The 19,618-nt window shown below is 37.8% G+C and overlaps 2 protein-coding genes across 2 annotated transcripts in view; both read left to right on the forward strand.

Annotated features, from left to right (window-relative positions):
* Window positions 1–7,910, forward strand: part of LOC148354047 (heparan-alpha-glucosaminide N-acetyltransferase) — a 55,743-nt gene extending 47,833 nt beyond the window's left edge. Inside the window, exons 16-18 of the mRNA XM_088351427.1 lie at window positions 2,764–2,834; window positions 6,963–7,075; window positions 7,140–7,910. Of these exons, the coding sequence (XP_088207553.1) occupies window positions 2,764–2,834; window positions 6,963–7,075; window positions 7,140–7,321 (366 nt within the window). The 3' untranslated portion in view covers window positions 7,322–7,910. The remainder of the gene's footprint in view (window positions 1–2,763; window positions 2,835–6,962; window positions 7,076–7,139) is intronic.
* A 10,370-nt stretch (window positions 7,911–18,280) lies between these two features.
* The window catches only part of ret (ret proto-oncogene receptor tyrosine kinase), a 33,907-nt gene continuing 32,569 nt past the window's right edge, over window positions 18,281–19,618 (forward strand). The window contains exon 1 of the mRNA XM_088351598.1: window positions 18,281–18,525. Coding sequence (XP_088207724.1) covers window positions 18,450–18,525 — 76 coding nt within the window. The 5' untranslated portion in view covers window positions 18,281–18,449. The remainder of the gene's footprint in view (window positions 18,526–19,618) is intronic.

Genomic DNA, 19,618 nt, shown 5'->3' on the forward strand with positions numbered 1-19,618 from the left:
GTTTTTTTATATATTTACATCCATGCTACTTCGGTGTGATTTGTTTAAAAAAAGGAAAATATTTTATAACGTATAGCATACAGATAGTTTTAGATGACATTATGTGTTCATGTATGTGATCTGTGTTTATCATAAATGACAATTTTTGAAATAATGACCATTACCCTGAATCTGTCAACAAAGGTTCTCTCTGTGGTGAACATTACTTAAGTTTTTTTTTTTCTTTATAGAATGGTGGCTTCCGTAAAATGAAAACAATTCAATCCAGTTAGTATCTCGATGGCACCAAACAATAAAGAAATAGTTGACCAGATTAATAACCATTTGACTTTTATGATTCCAATGCAAACATAGGTGACCAGTTAATGACTTGAATGATATTTCAAGAGAGTAATTTGACAATGAAATGCTGGGAGAAAATATTAATTCAATTTACTTGTGTTAGTTTCTAGTTTATAACAACCTGCCCTTGAGACTGAAAGGAAACCGTCAATGTTTTAGACATTAGCAGGTCACCGTGTTCATTTTCTCAGGACGAGACTTTTCCATAAAACCACAAACTCACCACGCCGGGCTTTGATCCGATTCCTGCGGCGGTTTGTTATTCGGGGGCAGCCGTACTGAGGTATTCTCCCCTCCTCCCAAAATAAAAAAAACTAGGAAGAACAACAACGGGCCATGTTAATTAAATCCCAACGATCAATCCCCAGAAGTGAAGATTGAAATTGAGCGATTGTCCCATATACCAGCCTTGTCCCGCATCCTGCCGCCTGGACAGCCCGCAGGCTGAATTCAGGCCAGGCTAGGCTATTTCCACACCATCGATTCCGGCATCTCTACACGGATGACAGATACCCACCCGACGCCCGCTCGTTCAGATCTTGGCCCCTGCTCGCTTTCTCCTTAGAATGTTTCTGCAAATCTCTATGTCGAATCTTAATGGTGACAGATTTGACACGCTTCGGTTTTTATTAATACCCGATTCATTAAATTGTACCCTCTGTGTATGGAGGAGGTCAGCTTCTTTTTTGTTCCTGATTGATGCAAAGGGCTACCAGTTTTTTATGCATTTTTCAAATAACTTGTCGTGTAATTTCTATTTGTAAGTTTATAGTTTTTTGGCCTGGAGAAGGATGGGCGCCAGCAAGGTGTACTTACCCAAGACATACCACATGAAATGTTCACCCAACCAAAAGACCCAACTTACCAACTAGTAACTTAAAATAAGGAAAAGAAACATCAATGAGTGATCAACTTGCAAGGAGACCAGGAGTGGACGATACCCTCAAGATACAAATCTGTTCTAAAGGTCCTCCCCTGAGCTATATATATTATCAAATCTGCCAGGTTACAAATTGCAGATCCGCCCTAAAGAGTGTGAAAATCATATTGTAGAACAGTAACATTACCGGCCAAAAATGATAATGATGTAAACCGTGAACAACAGTGAAGAATGATAGCAAATAACAAAACACCCAGGCATCCGATGTAATCTCCTTTTCCGGTATCCAATATTAAAGAAAGAAACAAGCCGAATAAACCAAGGTTTTACTTTATTACTATTATGTTATTACTAGATTGTGAGCATTTGGAAGGTGGTCTAAAATAGAGTCATTAGACCACAAAACATCTTCCTTGAAAAAGGAGGCAACTGAGAGGCTGTTCAGAGTATTCTTTCAGAATTGATCATGTACTGTTTGTAAAGACACTTATCATGTTGAGGATTTACATTTAAAACTACCGAAACTAATCTTTTCTCGTTCCCATCGTTTACATTTTCAAATTTCCCAGAAAACTTACGACGACCCTTCACTTTATCCGAACTGATAAGCTATTCTGGGAACTATTTCGGAACTGTGTATGGAGGTTCACCAACTTTGTAGAAGCTACTTGTTTGTTATTGCTTCAAGCATAGGGCATTCCTCTAACTAAACCGTTGTTGTGTTATTGATATGCTATTACTATGTCATTATTATAATATCACCGGCACTATGTTAATTGGAAGAGGGGCTTAAGTCTGGTCACTTTTTTTAAAAAATGGCACTGAAAAATTGCAAATAATATTGAGAAGCTGATTCTAAATATAATTATTTAGACGAGGGGTCTCAAACTCAATTTACTTGGAGACTGCCGAAACTTAGGTCTGGGTGAGGTTGGGCTGAGTATTCAAAATCTCAAAATGTAAAACGTAAAAAATGAATATGAAAATCACTCAGTCACTAATAAATGAATCCATAATTAACGTGGACTGCGCTTGAATTTAACCATTCGTATTAAGACGGGGGGCCCTCAAATCCTCAACTGGTCTCCAACTGGCCCCCGAGCCGTGGGTTCGGGACCCCTGATTTAGACTAATGAAGAAAACTTGATCATGTACACAAAGACACTGGTCATGTTAATGATTTTTGTTTGCTAGAAAACACATACTTTTAAAACACTACAATTACAAATGTTTTACATTGTTACGTTTAAAAAAAATTCAGAAAAAAAATCACAACAACCCGTTACAGGTGAGCTATTTTTTCGAAACCGGGCAAAGGGCATCAAGTTTTTGACCCCCTAATTGGTATGGGGTCATCTGGGCCCGTACTAACCCTTCTTTGAAAAAAACATTGTTTGTGTTCCGATCTCCGCACCCGAATCGATCCCGGTCCTCTCATCAGGACTATCCACTCGATTGTACGACCTGGCGTTTTAGTGGCCCGATACGGCTCGCTTTATTCCTCTTCATCGATTTGAAATCTGTTTCTTTTCCCTCCTCAGGGAATCTGGGCGGCCGTCCTTTCTAAGTGCACGCGAGACGAAGGATTTATACCTGTCAATAAAAACCTTTGGTAAGTGCTTCCTGAACCTTTAAATCCAGCTCCTTTGCCCACAAAAAGAAAGGATGTGTTTTCCAAACGGCACAAATCACAGATACTGAAACACGCGTTTGGTTACCTCTAACGACAGCCGGGGCTGTAAATAGTCACCCGGGTTGTCAGACGTGTGAAGTGGAATTCTCATATCCTAACATGATCTGTCTGTGAAAATCGGGATCCCCTTTGCGCCTTACCCCCTTCTAGCGATCTTGGCTGGAGCACTCGCACCGCGGTTTCACTCTGACGGAATGGAAGCCGTATCTGGGAAAGGCATCAACGGTATTGGCGGTGCAGCATGCTCCCAAACGATCATATGACTATTTGGAAAAAAAGACGAAAGCACGGGTGTGTTGAGTGATGTATTGTTTTGACTGTTCACAGCGTTCCTAAAATTCTAATCCCAAAAGAAATGTGTGGTGATAACAAAATACAAATGCTCGAAAAAACTGCAACAAAACCGAGTATATGCCAAAGTTCAAATGTTTAAAATATTATTTTCCAGCCCAGGTCATTTTCATGATGACATCACTACGCTAGCAACAGTATTTCGCAATCAATTCCTTTTCAACTCGATTGTTATCGTCAAAAAAGGCAATTAAACACACCAAATCACAGTGGCTCAGGAGGTAGAGCACTCGTCTTGGGATCAAGAGATCGCAGTTCGAATCCCGGCTCCTCCGTGTTACATGTCGAAGTGTCCTTGGGTAAGACACTGAACCCCTAATACTCCCAATAAGCAGGTTAGCGCCTTACATGGTTGCACGGCCGCTATTGGGAAATGTGAAGCACAATGTAAAGCTCTTTGGGAAGTCTTGAATACTATTCTAAATTTACAGTACTTTGGCTACGCTACCAACCTCTGATTCATTCATTCATTGATCTTTTAATTCTAAACTGGACTTTTTTTAGTGTAAGACAGCTAATATTCACATTCAGACTGTCAATAATTTGGATCTGAACTTAACTAGTGTATTATTTTTTTTAACAAGGACATAAATGTGTTTTTCTGTTTGTTTATTTATAACAGTGCAGCACTTACTTTATGAACCCGCTGCACTTATGCTCACATCACTATATGACGGCATTTGTTCCACTCGCCCTTTCACGTGATGGGCTCTTCTTAATGTTGCAGGAAGAATGCCATTTCATCTGTGATGTGTAAGCAAATTTCGTGCCGATGATCCATAGGGCCTTTCTCCCTGCTTACACTCATCCCTCACTATTACCTGCACGGCCAGGCTTTTATAGGCAGTTCATCATGCACAGGTTATTGAGCTCTTGAGTACGAGTCCCTGCCGGGATGTCGAGCGGTAATTAACTCCCGGCCAAGAGTCCTTTTTGGCGCCACTTCAGCTGAGGTTAAAAAAAAAGAAAAGAAAAAGCTATCTTGGAGGAATCTGGGAGGCAGCCATTTTGCATTAGGTGATATTGCATCAAACATTCTTGCACTTAGGAACAGACGGGACATGGCTGCCTGGCACGAGGCTGTAGGGGCTTGCGCCAAGGATCCACTGCGGCTCTATACGCTCAATGGATTCACATACCGTAAAATTCGGACTATAAGGCGCACCTGATTATAAGCCGCACCCAGAATATTTTCAAAGGAAAAAATATTTTGAACATACATCAGCTGCACCCTATTTCTAGATATGTTATCTTGTTTCTTTAATCAAAGAGTAAAAAAATCATTATTAACATGGGCAGAATAGTTTTTTGTGTGTTTAAATGGGAGATGTTTTTTTCAGATTTTTTAAAACATTTTCTACTTAGATTAAAAAAAATGAGCAAAAATATGTACCACGTGCTAGACAAGAAAACGTTTCTTGTTTTGAGCAATAATTTTCTCGTTTTATTCGAATTTTTTGAGCTCTTTATAATTGTCACTGTTGTTTTCAGTGAAATAGTTTGGATATGTATTACTTGATTACATGTTTAATATTCCCCAAATACCTTTAATATTGCTTTTTTTCTTTTGCAATAAATTGGTATGGTATAATTTCTTACTAGCTCTTAATATGCCTGTCAATTTGTTTTTATATGTTTTATATCGGGTTTCAGCTTCTGTAGTTCTTGGTTTGATATCCTTTCCATATAGAGTGTTTTTCTTCTTACAAACATTGTCTAAACCCTTAGTTATCCATGGATGCTTTACTGATTTACTGGTAATATTTATTTGTCTCATCGGACAATTCTTATTATACTCTGTATTTAATATTTCAAAAAATATATCAAACGCACTATCTTCATCGTCTGTACCATATATTGTATTCCAGTTTTGTTTAAGTACGTTTTTATTAAATGATTTAATAGTCTCTTCAGTTATTACTTGTTTGTAAATACATTCTATACACCCTAAACCTCAACTAATGACCTCAAAAACGTACATCTGATCCAGGATGATACATGCAGTGCAGGTGGACTTATAATGGGCGGACTCCACTCCTTGCACATTGCTCTCTGCACTATTGTAATTACAGCGTTATTGTTACAGTGTTAATGTTACTGTGTACCTGACTTGTTAACCTGACTGCCCATTTTGCACATCTGGTTAGCTAATCTTCTTGCACTATCGGCACTATGGTAAAATACTACACGTAGCCAAAATACAATACAACATTATTTATATCTGTACATTCAAGGAAACTGTGGGGGTCAGATGCATCGACATTTCGTTCTGTATACACGTGTACTAGAATGACAATAAAGTAGATCTGAATCTGAATCTGAATCTGAATCTGAACAGGTCTTTCAGGGTCAGGATTCTAGATGATACACAGGTGTTCAAACACTTATTTGAAGCTGTATCACAAAAATAAATTGTTAAAAAATCATGCATTGGGATTTCTGGATTTTTCTTTTTAGTTTATCTCTCTCACAGTGGACATGCACCTATGATGAAAATTTTTAAGTGGGAGAAATAGCAAAATAGTAGGGTGTTCAAATACTTATTTTCTTCACTGTAGTTGATTTCTGACTAGTAACATCCGAAATATCACAGACCAATAATCCACTAGTGTTGGCAAATTGAATATTATTTGTGAAGCTATTGTCAATAATTGTTGCACTGTGTTAAGTAATTCTACTAGGTCTAGGGTATAAACTCATGATGTACATTCCCCGTCAAATATTTCTCTAATTTTTATTTTTTCTTTCATTTTTTTGCTCTATTTCACTCTTTCTTTCTCTATTTCTCTATCTCTCTCTTTCTTTGCATCACTCTTTTTTTGCTCTTTTTCAAGATTTTACTCAGGTTTTGGTTCTTTTACCTGAGTATGAAATTTTCATGACAATATAATTATCACTGATACAACCATATTTGACATTTGGATTCTGTTGTTTTGCTCTGTACAGCCCTTTGAGATTTTTTTTGTGATAAAGGGCTATATATTTGCTCAGTTTCTTCTACTGGGCCATCACCATCCTAAACAAGCACACAAGACTACAAAAATATGACCTATCCATAAGAACTTTGAATTCATATTTTATTTCTAAACTCCTATTTTGGAAATAGGTTGCTGATGATGTCATTGCTCCATTTTGGTTTTCACTACTGTTCTGATGCCCTTAAAACTTAGGCCAGTCTCCAACCTTGTAAATATTTGACTGTTTAACCAAACATTCCTATTTTTTTTCTTTTGATATTTTTTATTACGTTTACCGTGGAGTGCGATGACAAATCTCGTATTAAACAATGTTTCCTACATTGTCTTCAATGACAATTAAGATAATCCATCCATTATCTGCACCGCTCATCCCCAGTAGGGTCACAGGGGTGCTGGAGACCATCCCAGTCGTCTTCGGGCAGTGGGCAGGGGACACCCTGAACTGGTTGCCAGCCAGTCACAAGACAATTAAGACAATCTAGATTCTGAAATGAGAAAATTCATGCCGAAAATTTGAGAGTTTTCTGCCGATGGTGTGAGTGTTGTTCTTGTTGACGTGTCTAAATATGAGTTCAAGGGTTAAGTTCTTGCAGCTAAACTCTTGTCACAATAATTTATCAAGAGCTTTCTCTCAGTCCATTTTTGGGGGTTTGTTTTACCCTCAAACCGTTCCGACAAATATTCACATTTCTGTTTTTTTTGTGTTTTCTCTCATCAGGTCATTGTCCTACGTGATGTGCATGGGCTGTCTGTCCTTCCTCTTGCTAGCAGGAATGTACGTTATCACGGATGTTTTAGGCTGGTGGGGCGGACAGCCCTTCATATATCCAGGTACTGCAAATGACTTTCACCCGAAAACTTTCTAAAACATAAAAAAAAATGTTATTTGCCGCAGGAATGAACTCCATCCTGGTGTACGTGGCACACTCGCTCCTGGGCTTCTACTTCCCCTTCAGTTGGGAGATGCGTTTCCAGGAGGACCACTGGGAGGCACTCTTCCAAAGTTTGTGGGGAACGGCGTTGTGGGTGATCATTGCCTACTTGCTGTACAGGAAGAGGTTCTTCCTCAAAATTTGATTGGAGCCGATTTTTTTCCTGCTATGTACAGTACAGGTATATTTCGTTGTCGATTTTGTTTTTCTTAGCAGACGTGAAAGTCGAATTCTGAACTATAGCAAACTTAGTTGCATTAAAGGAACAGTGTGTATTGTTTGTCCACTAGATGTCGCTGGATTGTGTCATGCAAATGAAAACGAGTGCTAAAAATTAATACAAACTATGGAGACTTTTATTTGCCAAGCCTTTCGCAACGTTTTTCATTTTTGAGTACCTGCAGCAGGAAGATGGCAGACAATTTTGTCAGCTCCCTCTAGGTGAACCTCAAGATATGATTAAGTAAATGCATATTTCTTAACATTTAAGCATCTTAAAAGATTCACATTTATATAATACTTTGTGTATTTTTGCTTCCTATGTAAATCAGGGGTCAGAAACCCCTCAGGGCTATGGAGTTATTTATTACTGATTATATATTTTACTACGAATTCTAATACTGTTTACTTTATTTTTATCACTTTATTTTGTGTGGGGGGAAATATATTCAAGAACAGTTGATCATTTTTATTATTATTTTTATCTGTTGGAAAACCCGATTTGGCCCAACCTTACCCAGACCCTAGCTTCAGCGGCCCCGAGGAATTTTGAGACCCCCTTTTTTAACAAATTCCGTTTGTTACCACGATGACGACCTAAGTAATAAACACTGTCCTTTTCATATGTCAATATTTCACTGTTGTTCAATCTCATCCAAGCCATTTTGTTGAAGGTTAGTCAAATAAAAACGCAATTTTGTGTTTCTTATTGACTTTTGTCTATGGCTGGTTATGGAAGTTTAAACTCAATTAAGTACTTACACACTTTTAATAAATATATATTTATTTAAACTTTAAAATGTATTGAAGGTATTTGGGATTACTGATACCAGTTACAATATTGGTATATTAATAAAATAATCATCTTTTCAAAAATATTTGTTTTTTTACACTAACAAATAGTTTTACTCTTCTTAAAATATAAATATCAATATGTGAACTTAAGGTAATATATTAAAATAATATTTTAGTGTAATTTTAAAAATATGTCCTATATATGTATATATATATATATATATATATATATATATATATATATATATATATATATATATATATATATATATATATATATATATATATATATATATATACCGTATTTTCCGCACTATAGGGCGCACCGGGTTATAGGGCGCACCCCCAAAAAATAGTTTTTGGTCCTATATCTTCCATAGATAAGGCGCACCGGATTATAAGGCGCTACAATGGGAACGCTGACAAAACAGTCAGATAGTTCAGTCAAACTGATTACCCCCTTAACATTCCCAAAGCTTGCAAAGAAGCAAATACGTGTCGTAGACACGTGCAAATGCGGTGTCTATACGATGTCACTTAAATGCGTCATTTCAAATATCATCATTCGGAAGGTTGAAGTCTTGGGATTCAAGAAATGCCAAACATTTCTATGTTTCTATTTTCTTTTTCGCTCACAACTTTACTGTGCATATGACAATAAACACTTGGAATTGAGTTTAATTCACTCAACTCATCACAGCAACATCAAGATCGTTCTAAAACAAGATACCGGGAAAATATAAAGCCGCATAACTCACCTAAGTTCTCACGTTCAATAATGATACGCAATCGTGGTCTTCTTACAACCGTGAGTGAAGTAAATCCAGGAGAGTAGAATAATTACAAATACAGACTAATGAAACATGTTTCTTTATGGCATACTGTATCAAGCTTGCTACGCCATTGCTAAACTCGGCCGATTGCAGGGTTTGTTTTGGCCATCTAACAAATCCGAGGCTCCGAATAACTTCAGCCAATAGCGATCGATTTAACGGATGATTGACACATTGGTTAGCCAATGAAACGCCGGTATATAGATGGTAAGGCGCCCGCTTTGAGACTGGAAGGTCGGTGGTTCGCGCCCCGGCCGAGTCATTCCTAAGACTTAAAAAGTGGTCGGCGGCGCCCTCTGTTGGCTGCGGCTGCATCGGCTCGCTACAACGGGTCAGGTGTAATCGACATTTCGTTCTGTGTACATTGTTACACAGAATGACAATACAAGGAAATTATTATTATTATTATTATTATAAATCCCAGCATACACCGCGGACCTGCTACGCCATTGCTAAACTCGGCCGATTGCAGGGTTTGTTTTGGCCATCTAACCAATCCGAGGCTCCGAATAACTTCAGCCAATAGCGATCGATTTAACGGATGATTGACACATTGGTTAGCCAATGAAACGCCGGTATATAAATCCCAGCATACACCGCGGACTTGCTACGCCATTGCTAAACTCGGCCGATTGCAGGGTTTGTTTTGGCCATCTAGCCAATCCGAGGCTCCGAATAACTTCAGCCAATAGTGATCGATTCAAATGATGATTGACACATTGGTTAGCCAATGAAACGCTGGTATATATATCCCAGCATACACCGCGGACTACTCCACGTTCGGGGTAAAATCGAGTCGGCGGCTGTTGAGTAAGTTGCGAGACCTTGCGAATTTAATATTGAGCCATATATAAGGCGCACTGTGTTATAAGGCGCATGGTCAGCTTTTGAAAAAAATTAAGACTTTTAGGTGCGCCTTATAGTGCGGAAAATACGGTATATATATATATATATATATATATATATATATATATATTGTTGTTTTTACTTAAATAATTGTGTGAATTTTAAATATTAGAATTTAAAATATTTGTACAAATATATATATATATTAATAAATATTATTATCTGCTGCTATATCACACAAATTAATTGTTAAAAAAATCATGCATTTTGATTTCTCGATTTTTGTTTTTAGTTTATCTCTCTCACAGTGGACATGCGCCTACGATGAAGATTTCACACCCAAAGGCTCTCTGAACTACATGGGGTATTGTTAAGATATATTTAATGGAGAAAATATTCTACTTTCAACTTTAAAAAGACACCTGAAACCGAGCACCCTACTGTTAGTGTTGATGTTATCATAGACTGTTAGTGTTGATGTTATCATAGACTGTGTACTTGTAAGGTATCCTTCATAATAGAAGGGAAGTAAACCATGCCACTGAATTTTGTAGTTAAATGACCAGTAAGGTTTTGTTACAAGTTGCATGTTGGTGAATGAATTACAGTGATTAAATGAAATATATCGTGATGTGGAACTCATCCAATTAGACCAAGTGATACCGGCATACACCGGGTCACGGCAGTTACGGCTCCGTTGCCGTGGAAACCCCTGTTTTTTATTGTGCTTGCCATTGTGCCATCTGCTGCTTGAGTGACAAAACTTTAATAGGGGTCAAGATGCGCAACTCGCATTAACGGGATGCACACTTCCTCGTTAGAGAATCAAGGAAATTAAATGCGATATATCAGAGGTCACACCACAAAGCCATCACTGAGCACCCCCACATTTGCATACGTCGAATGAAAACATGCGTTGATGCACTTCCTGACTTGGTAGGACACCGACAGGAAGCGAAAATTGATTATTTTTAGGATTCTCAAATTCTTCCACTATACTAATGTGCAGTGAGGTTTGTGTCTCCTGAGGCAGAGTCAGATTTACAAGTAAATGAACCTTCATCGAATTCAATATTCGGTTTGCAGAGCAAAAAAGCGATGTATACCGTAAATTACCTGATTAAAAGTAAAATGCTCCAATTCAAGAAATATTTATACAAACCTTACTGGATTTTAAAACCCAGGTTACGGTTGTTTACATTACATGTTTTCGGATCCTGTGACCATTCAAGATTGTGATCACAAAGACGAGCACACATTATGTTAAAAGAGCGCCTAAAGAAAACTCGAATGAGGGCTGCGTTGCGTAAAACGTGAGCTCTATATTTCTAGACAGCATTGCCAGGGCAACCATACTGTGGAGAATAGTGCCAGATTACCACACAGATGTGTCTTTTTGTGTTGTTGTCATTCTTACAATAACGGACCAAATTGCATTCACTTGTTATCGTTCCTTGAGGATAAAAGAAAACTTCAGCGACCTGACATTGACGCGGATGATACAAAAAAGGGAAGTAAGGTCTTTTTGCTAAATACCTTCCATTGATGTTCAATTGGGAAGTATAAGCTGAGCACTTGATTTGTGGGTTAAAAAGTTTAAACTTTGTGAGTACGTTGTAAATATTGAATAAAGTACTGTCAAACCTCCCGTTTTGCTCCTGTTATGCATTATAAAAATAATTTTGGCAAAAACATGGACTAATTTCTCATTTTTTAAGGGAATCATAAATGTTTTCAGAGGTCACCGGAATGTTCTGTATTTAAAGCGCATGCGTTATGGAAAAGAGCAGCTTGCTGTTTTTCTCGGTGTTGCCATGAAAAAATAAGAATACGCCACACTGCAGGGGTTTAAAATGTGGCAAGAAAATAGTGGATTGTATCCCAAATTTACAGTTAATTGTAGTATAGGGGAAAAAAACTTTTATTGTCTTACCTTAATTTATGAATGAAGCCTTTACGCTATTCTTTTTCAATAAAAGCCTTAATAAATAGATTCTTCATGGAAAAAAGGCCATTAAACGAGAAAAACAATACTGTACGGCTTGCTTGTTTTGCTGTTATCTTGCTAATCTTCTCACTAATTAATTGTTTGGGGCTGAGGCGTGCGCCAAATTAGAATCCTTGATCTCACTATCGCCCTCTACCGCGAGGCAAGAGAATTACATGCATCACTCTGCTTCTGCATACGTTCAGCACAGTAATATGTTAAATACTAATTTGATTGATAATATTTATAATATCATTTAAATACATAATATATGCAGTGCCTCACTTGCCTCCCTTTACTGCACATCGCTGCTCCACACACTTTCAGCCGTTTCTTGGTGAATAAACATGGAATTCGTTCCCCCACTATTCTTTCAGTTTCAGATATAATAAGATAAATTATTAACAACAATGCTGATGTGGTTCTGTTGCCACTTGTTCCTTTCCCAGTAAGCCTCCGTCAGATTCTTGACTAAGACTGAAATCCATTAAGCCTTTTCCGAAACTACTTTGCCAGCAGCAGAAATTGATTTAATTCCCGTCAAATAATCTTGTTCTACTAAAATGAGTAAAATAATCCATAATATGAGCAAACGGTATGGCCGATGGAATTTGGTTTTGCTTATTTTAAGAATTCACAATTTGCGGTTCGGAGTCCCCTTAATCGCTTGGGTCATCGGCACACTACTGAGGACGCAACTCTGGACAGGTTTTTCCTCTGAGGACTGTGTCTGGCATGTTTTTAAGACATGGAAAAGTTGGCATTAGTCCATTCCTTGATGTTGTCGGCCCAGTTCGTTGTCAGTCTTCATCTCCTCCTACCCTTTTGGACTGTGCCCTGGAGAACAATCTTGGCCAGTCTTGATGATCTTGTGACGTGACCATACCATTTTAAGAACTATTTTTCCTATTGACCCTAAAAAGTTTTAAATACTGAATACTACTAGAAGAACAATTTCAAAATATTGTAAAATAACAAAAAAAATACTTGAAATTAGCAAAGGTATAAACCAAAAGGACAAGGATTCTTGGGGGAGGGTGGGTTAGCTTCACGCTAATCAGTAACAAAAAAAAGCCCTTGGCTTCAAAAAGGTTGTGAACCCTGTGTGAAAATATTTGGCCATTCAGACACTAAATTACTTTTTTTCCATGTAGTAACAAAGCATTTTAAGAAAACAATATCATAGTTTGAACACAAGGTCAAATTTGAAAAATAATACTTAAAATAATGAAAAAAATCCCATTCTATTTGGCTAACGATTATTTTTCCTATTTTAGTATACATACTTTTCACATCATTTAATTTTGAACATGTCATTTATTTGATTTTTTTTCTTTAATAGAAATACATTTTAAAAGTATGTGAAAACAATTATCAACGACTGATCATTTTTCTATAAATGTGTGCCTTTGATCTTTTTAATTCTACTTGAACTGAATGTACTAATAGTTCTTTAAAAAGTTGAATTATTTAAAAAAGAAGCTTAAGATGGGATTTTAAGATTCTGTTGGTATTATACAAAATCACGCATGGACTTGCTCTGTCATATCTGTCAGATTTGAATTTCCCCCTATGTTCCGGTCTGGAGCCTTCGCTCTGAAAATGCTGGTCTACTAGTGATCCCAAGAGCCAAGAAGAGATCCACAGGTTCGAGAGCGTTCTCCATTCGGGCCCCGGTGATGTGGAATGCTCTTCTTCCTGAGATTCGATCTGCAACCTCAGTGGAACTGTTTAAATCTAGGCTTAAAACACACTTCTATTCTGTAGCTTATGAATGATGTATATTTCATGTTGACAATATATGTGTATTATTTGTTATAGCAACATCCCTTGCAGCCTGGTCATCTTGGAAGGGGGATTACATCATGTGCGGTCTCTTCTTAAGGTTTCTTCATTTTCCTAATGTTGAGGTTTTTGAGTTTTTCCTTGCCCTCATGTAGATTTCAGGGGATGGTGTAATATTAGTCTGCATTTTGCAATAATCTGTGGTCTGTGCAGCCCTTTGAGACTCCTAGTGATTAAGGGCTGTACAAATAAACACGACTTGACTTGACTAGAAGCTAAATCATCATCCAGTCAGACATATATCATTAGCTGCACCGCTTATCCTCAGTAGAGTCGCGGGGGTGCCGGAGCCCATCCCAGCAATCATCAGGCAGTGGGCAGGGGACACCCTGAACTGGTTGCCAGCCAATCGCAGGGCACACAGGGACAGACAACTCGCTCGCTCATCCACACCTAGGGACAATTTGGACCGGCCAATCCACCTGAAATGCATGTCTTTGGAATGTGTGAGGAAACCGGAGTGCCCGGAGGAAACCCACACAAGCACGGGGAGAACATACAAACTCCGCACAGGAAAGCCGGTAGCTGGATTTGAAACCACACAGGAGGTTCCCGAGACCTTAGAACTGTGCCACACAGGCACTAACCACTGCCCCGCCGTGCTGCATATATTATTCTAACTATGCAATTAAAAATGATTACTGAAATATATATATTTTTTTTAAATGGGTTACATTATATGTTAGTGTAACATACAAATTGATGTATTTGGAAAAATAATGATTTTGTTATATTATTGTAGTCAATCGGGCTCATTTTAGCACACATTTTTTTCAACTAAAATTACCAAAAATCTTGCCCAACAAGAAATATTCTTTAATTGCTAATTTCACGGAAAACCTAAAACTACAGAAAAAAATGGACAAATCAGCAAAAACATTCAACTCCATCGACTTTATTTCATTTTTGGAGTATTTCTTATCGCTCAGAGTGCAAAGATAATAAAGGTAAATGCAAAAAATGGATTTAACATGCCACTATGATGTCATAATACAAAAAACTTTGTTATGCATTTAACTGGGTAAACATTGAAAACAGATCACTAAATAAATGATGCCACGCATGAAATCATCTCGCTGCAGACCTCTGTGGTTTGACTTAGCATGTCGCTACCACCAGACTGCCTTGCTCCTATTGATTGTCGTTATGCATACGTCTCAAGACAGCTATAGTCTGTCAAGCGGAAACTTTATCCCAGGTCCGATGTTCTAATGGGGTGTTTTTTACTCCTATATCACATCGTGCACAGTTACGTCCCTTGATAGAAAGAGCAGGATGTTCACCCCAAGTCATTATAAGATGAATTCCTGCACCAATGCGCCGTTTTTTATTGCGTTATTGTTCACCGTTTTGCCTCCGTCTGCCATAAACGATAACGGACTTTTGAACCCGAGTGAAGCGCAGAGGTTTCAGTCCATTGAGTCTCAGCCAGTGTTTTTCAGTGCGTGTCGACTTGCAGAGTAAACGCAGTGTGACTGACTGGTGTCCTGTCCTGAGGCAGCAGCAATGCATCACTCTGCACTCTCCTGTCACAAAGTTTGAACAGGGCCTTCACACATACTCATAGACGCACACACACACAAAACGTTCCTGAGCAGAAAAAGGTCTCGAGCGAGCCTGAAGGCAGCATTTAACAAGTTGATGTTTTTATAACTCCGAATTTAGATGCGGATTGGCCAAAATACGAAAGAGTCTTTGTATAATAGAATTCGTCATCAGGATTGAACTGCTAATGATTATTAAGGCTGCACAGATCAATCCAAATATTTATATCATTGATATTGAGAAAACACTTGGATTGGACCGACACTGTTGTCCTGGGATCTGTCCTTTTTTCCAATTTTAACTCGCACTATAATAATGTTGTTGGCTGATTGTGAGATTATACATACATTATAAATGTAAAATTTGATCATATTTTGTTGACTTTATTTGCACTGCTGACTTTGTTTTTTTTATCGTGCAATGGAAGGTATTTTAGTTGATTTTTTGTCATACAGCATTTGTATTTTCATTACATTGTATTTTTTTAGTATGTTTTTTTTCTTTTTACATTTGCACTTAATATATACTTAATATACATACATATGTATATATATATATATATATATATATATATATATATATATATATATATATATATATATATATATATATATATATATATATATATATATATATATATATATATATATATATGGGTAGCACGGCGGAGCAGTGGTGCGGCACAGTTCTAAGGTCTAAGGTCTTGGGAACCTCCTGTATGGGTACAAATCCAGCTGCCGGACTTCCTGTGCGGAGTTTGTATGTTCTACCCGTGCTTGCGTGGGTTTTCTCCGGGCACTCCGGTTTCCTCCCACATTCCAAAGACATGCATTTCAGGTGGATTGGCCGGTCCAAATTGGCCCCTAGGTGTAAATGAGCAAGTGAGTTGTCTGTCCCTGTGTGCCCTGCGATTGGCTGGCAACCAGTTCAGGGTGTCCCCTGCCCACTGCCCAATGATTGCTGGGATGGGCTCCGGCACCCCCGCGACCCTACTGAGGATAATGAGATGAGATGGGGAGATGATATATATATATATATATATATATATATATATAATTTTTTTAGATGTACGGTATATATTAATGCTAAAGTTTACTTAAAGTTTATTTTAAAAAATAAAAAATGCCTAAAATATTTGTGCCATGTTCATCGTAATTGTAAACTAACACGAGGGGGATCAATTATCAAATGATAATAAAATTTCCAAGCAAAAAGTATCAGAAGGGTTTTAATCGATTCTACCCTGTATTTTCTTGGATTGGATAGATACCAAAATTCCTAGTGTCGTCCACGCCTAATGATTACTAAAGAGCAGACTTTTCTTATACTTAATGTCCCAATATGGGACACCCTAGGGCCTAGGAGCACCCGAGTAATCCACAGACTAGTTAAATCAGGTCAAGACACATTTATTTGTATATCCTTTTATCACAAAATTCCTCAAAGGACTGCAAAGGGAACACTAACAACATTCCCTGATCTGAATTCAACATGCGGGCAAGGAAAAACTCAATTTCATACAAAAAGGTCTTCTGAGCAAGGATTTTGCCCAACTTGTGAGAGAAAATCAAAGTTACAAAAATGTATGGATGTTGCCTCTGAAGACCGGGGCTTTAAAGTCATTTCTATATCATCTTATTTATCTCATTAATGTATGCTGATGTTCAATTACTACTCAAATGTGGTTTTTGAGGTCTGGAGGTTGCATTTTAGAGCAAATTGGTGTTAACTTTGATGCTTTTGAAAGGCCGGGAACAAATCAGCTGGTTTTCAGTTATTTCGTATCCTGAAAATTCGCTCGTGATAAGGGAAATTCTAGATACGAGCACGATCCAGAAACGGATTAATGTCATTTGTAAAGGTATCGATGTACAACAAAATCTTCTTGGACATTTTGTGGATCATTTATTTCCCGATTCCACTCATCGATATAGATATACTAGCATGTATTGGCGCTGAAACATCACTTCACAGATAATGCACAGGCATTGTGGGGGATGTAGTTTTTGGTCAAAGACCTGTTTACTTTAGATACATTTTGAGCTCTCGCGGGTCAAACAAAATGATGTGGTGAGCCATATTTGGCCCGAGGGCCATGAGTTTGCTTCATGTGCTTGAAACTCAACGTAAATCTAGAAGGTTTTTGTAAAGCAGCTGTGCGTGAATGGAAATTGAAAAAAATAGAACGTGTTTAATTACAAAAAGTACAAAATTCCCTGCCTCCGGAGATAAGATCTGCAACTTCAATGGAAGTTTTTAAATCGAGGCTTAAGACACACTTCTATTCCAAAGCTTATGATTGATGCTCACCTCATATTCTGTATTGTCCTGTCTTTTTCCGACTGCCTGCCTGGTGGTGATACAAAGAAGGACGATTTGAGATGAGTCAGCAGACCAGCGTTTGACCTGAAGCATGTCAACTCCTGCATGGACGAGCTGGCAGAGATGGGAAGCTGCGTCATGGCCGTCATAGACTTTCTGGACTAGTTTACAGGCTGGGGGCGTCGCTGCTGTCTTGCACTTTCCGGACAATTTTTCAACATGTTACCTAGTGTTTACTATGTTTGTGTACTGTAATGCTAAATGTAATTCACCCTGGTCATCCTGGAAGGGGGATACCACTTGTGAGGTCCCTTCTCAAGGTTTCTCTTTTTCCTCACGTTGAGGTTTTGAGTTGTTCCTTGCCCGCATGTTGGTTTAGGATCAGGTAATTGTATCATTGTAATCCTGTGCAGTCCTTTGAGACATTTTTGTGATTAAGGGCTATATAAATAAATTTGACTTGACATGACTTGACTTTACTACAAAATCTGTAAATAGAAGGCAGGTTTATATTAATGTTCATTATATCCCCCTGCTGGGTGTTAATGAGAATACCGACCCTTTTACATTTCCTGTCGAAACAGCATGGTCAATGAGACAGAGAGCTGGCCACCCCCAGCCCACTCCTTCAAACCAGACCTCCCCCAACCCCTCCACCCCAAGCCCCGCGCAGCCGGTCAACCCAACAAGCAGCCACTCGGAGCCTGAACGCACCACGCCGCTGGAACTGCGGGACACGGACGACTCGAAGCGGAGTGGAGCGGGCAGGGGAGCACCCCGGGACACGCAGGCTGCTTTCTCGGCATTGTTGCCTTCAAGAGTCCCACCGAGTGCGAAACTTGCATTTTGCATGCATCAACTTTCACTTATGGTTGGCAAAGATGAGCTCAAGTTGTGGCTTCTCGCGAGGAAAAGGAGCTTCCATGCTGCTGCTCCTGATGTGGATGCTGCTCAGAGGTAAAATTCAATATCATTACTATCTTATTTTATTTTATTGACATGCTGTTTATCTCTAAGAAGAGAAATGGTTTTTGAAAAGTACAACCTTAATTTTGTTTTTACGTGTCGCACCTTTCTCTCCATAAATAAGGAAAAAACTGTTTTTTTCTCTTTTTCAATAAGTTAACTTTAGTTTATAGAAATGAATGTTAGATACTGAAGGATTTTAACCGTATTAATCACATCGTGGTAAGAATTCGTGATACCATAAATTTATTTACAGTAAAGTGAAAAGTCTTTTTTTATGTGGGGGTTGTTTTTTCCCTTTTTAATGTATGAAATGTGTACATAATTTTTTTTAGATCTTTCAAAGTAATGGATAGAGATTATAGATAATGGTAAACAATTTTAATTAGGTAGCCATAAATGTATATACAGTAAAAACAGTAAAATGAAAAGTATTGTTTATGTGGGGATTGTTTTCCCTTTTTAAATGTATGAAATGTGTACATCATTTTTTTTAGATTTTGCAAAGTAATGGATATAGATTATTGATAATGGTACACAATTAGAAATAGGTAGCTTCCTGAACGTTTTGGATATAAGTTTGTTTTTGTGTATTGTTTATGTGTGATCGTCCCCCTTTTTAAGGTATAAAATCTGTACATCTTGATTATAATGTTTGTTAAATAATGGATTTTGGTTGGAGATAATGGTAAACAATTAGAATTAGGTAGCTTCCCGATTGTTTTGGGCCATAAGGTTTTTATGTGTATTGTTTATGTGGGGATTTTTTTTCCCTATTTATTGCTAAAGTGTGTACATTTCGATCATAATTTTGGATATCTTGTTAAATAATGGATAGAGATTATAAATCATGGTAAACAGTTATAATTTGGTAACATCCTGATGGTTTTTTCCCACAGGTTTCAGAATTGTACCTGAATTTAATTGTTTTTTACTACCTATAACAAAGTAAGGATTTATGAGCGTCATAACACGGATATTCATAGATCCGATACTAGGCCCATATACAGATTATAGTATTAATATCAGAATTGGCCTCTCCTTTGTGATCATCATTTTTTTAATTATTATTCAGAATATAAAA

The sequence above is a fragment of the Urocampus carinirostris genome, chromosome 13 (assembly GCF_059441175.1).
Source record: "Urocampus carinirostris isolate Australia breed hairy pipefish chromosome 13, RoL_Ucar_1.0, whole genome shotgun sequence".
In the NCBI taxonomy this organism is placed as follows: domain Eukaryota; kingdom Metazoa; phylum Chordata; class Actinopteri; order Syngnathiformes; family Syngnathidae; genus Urocampus; species Urocampus carinirostris.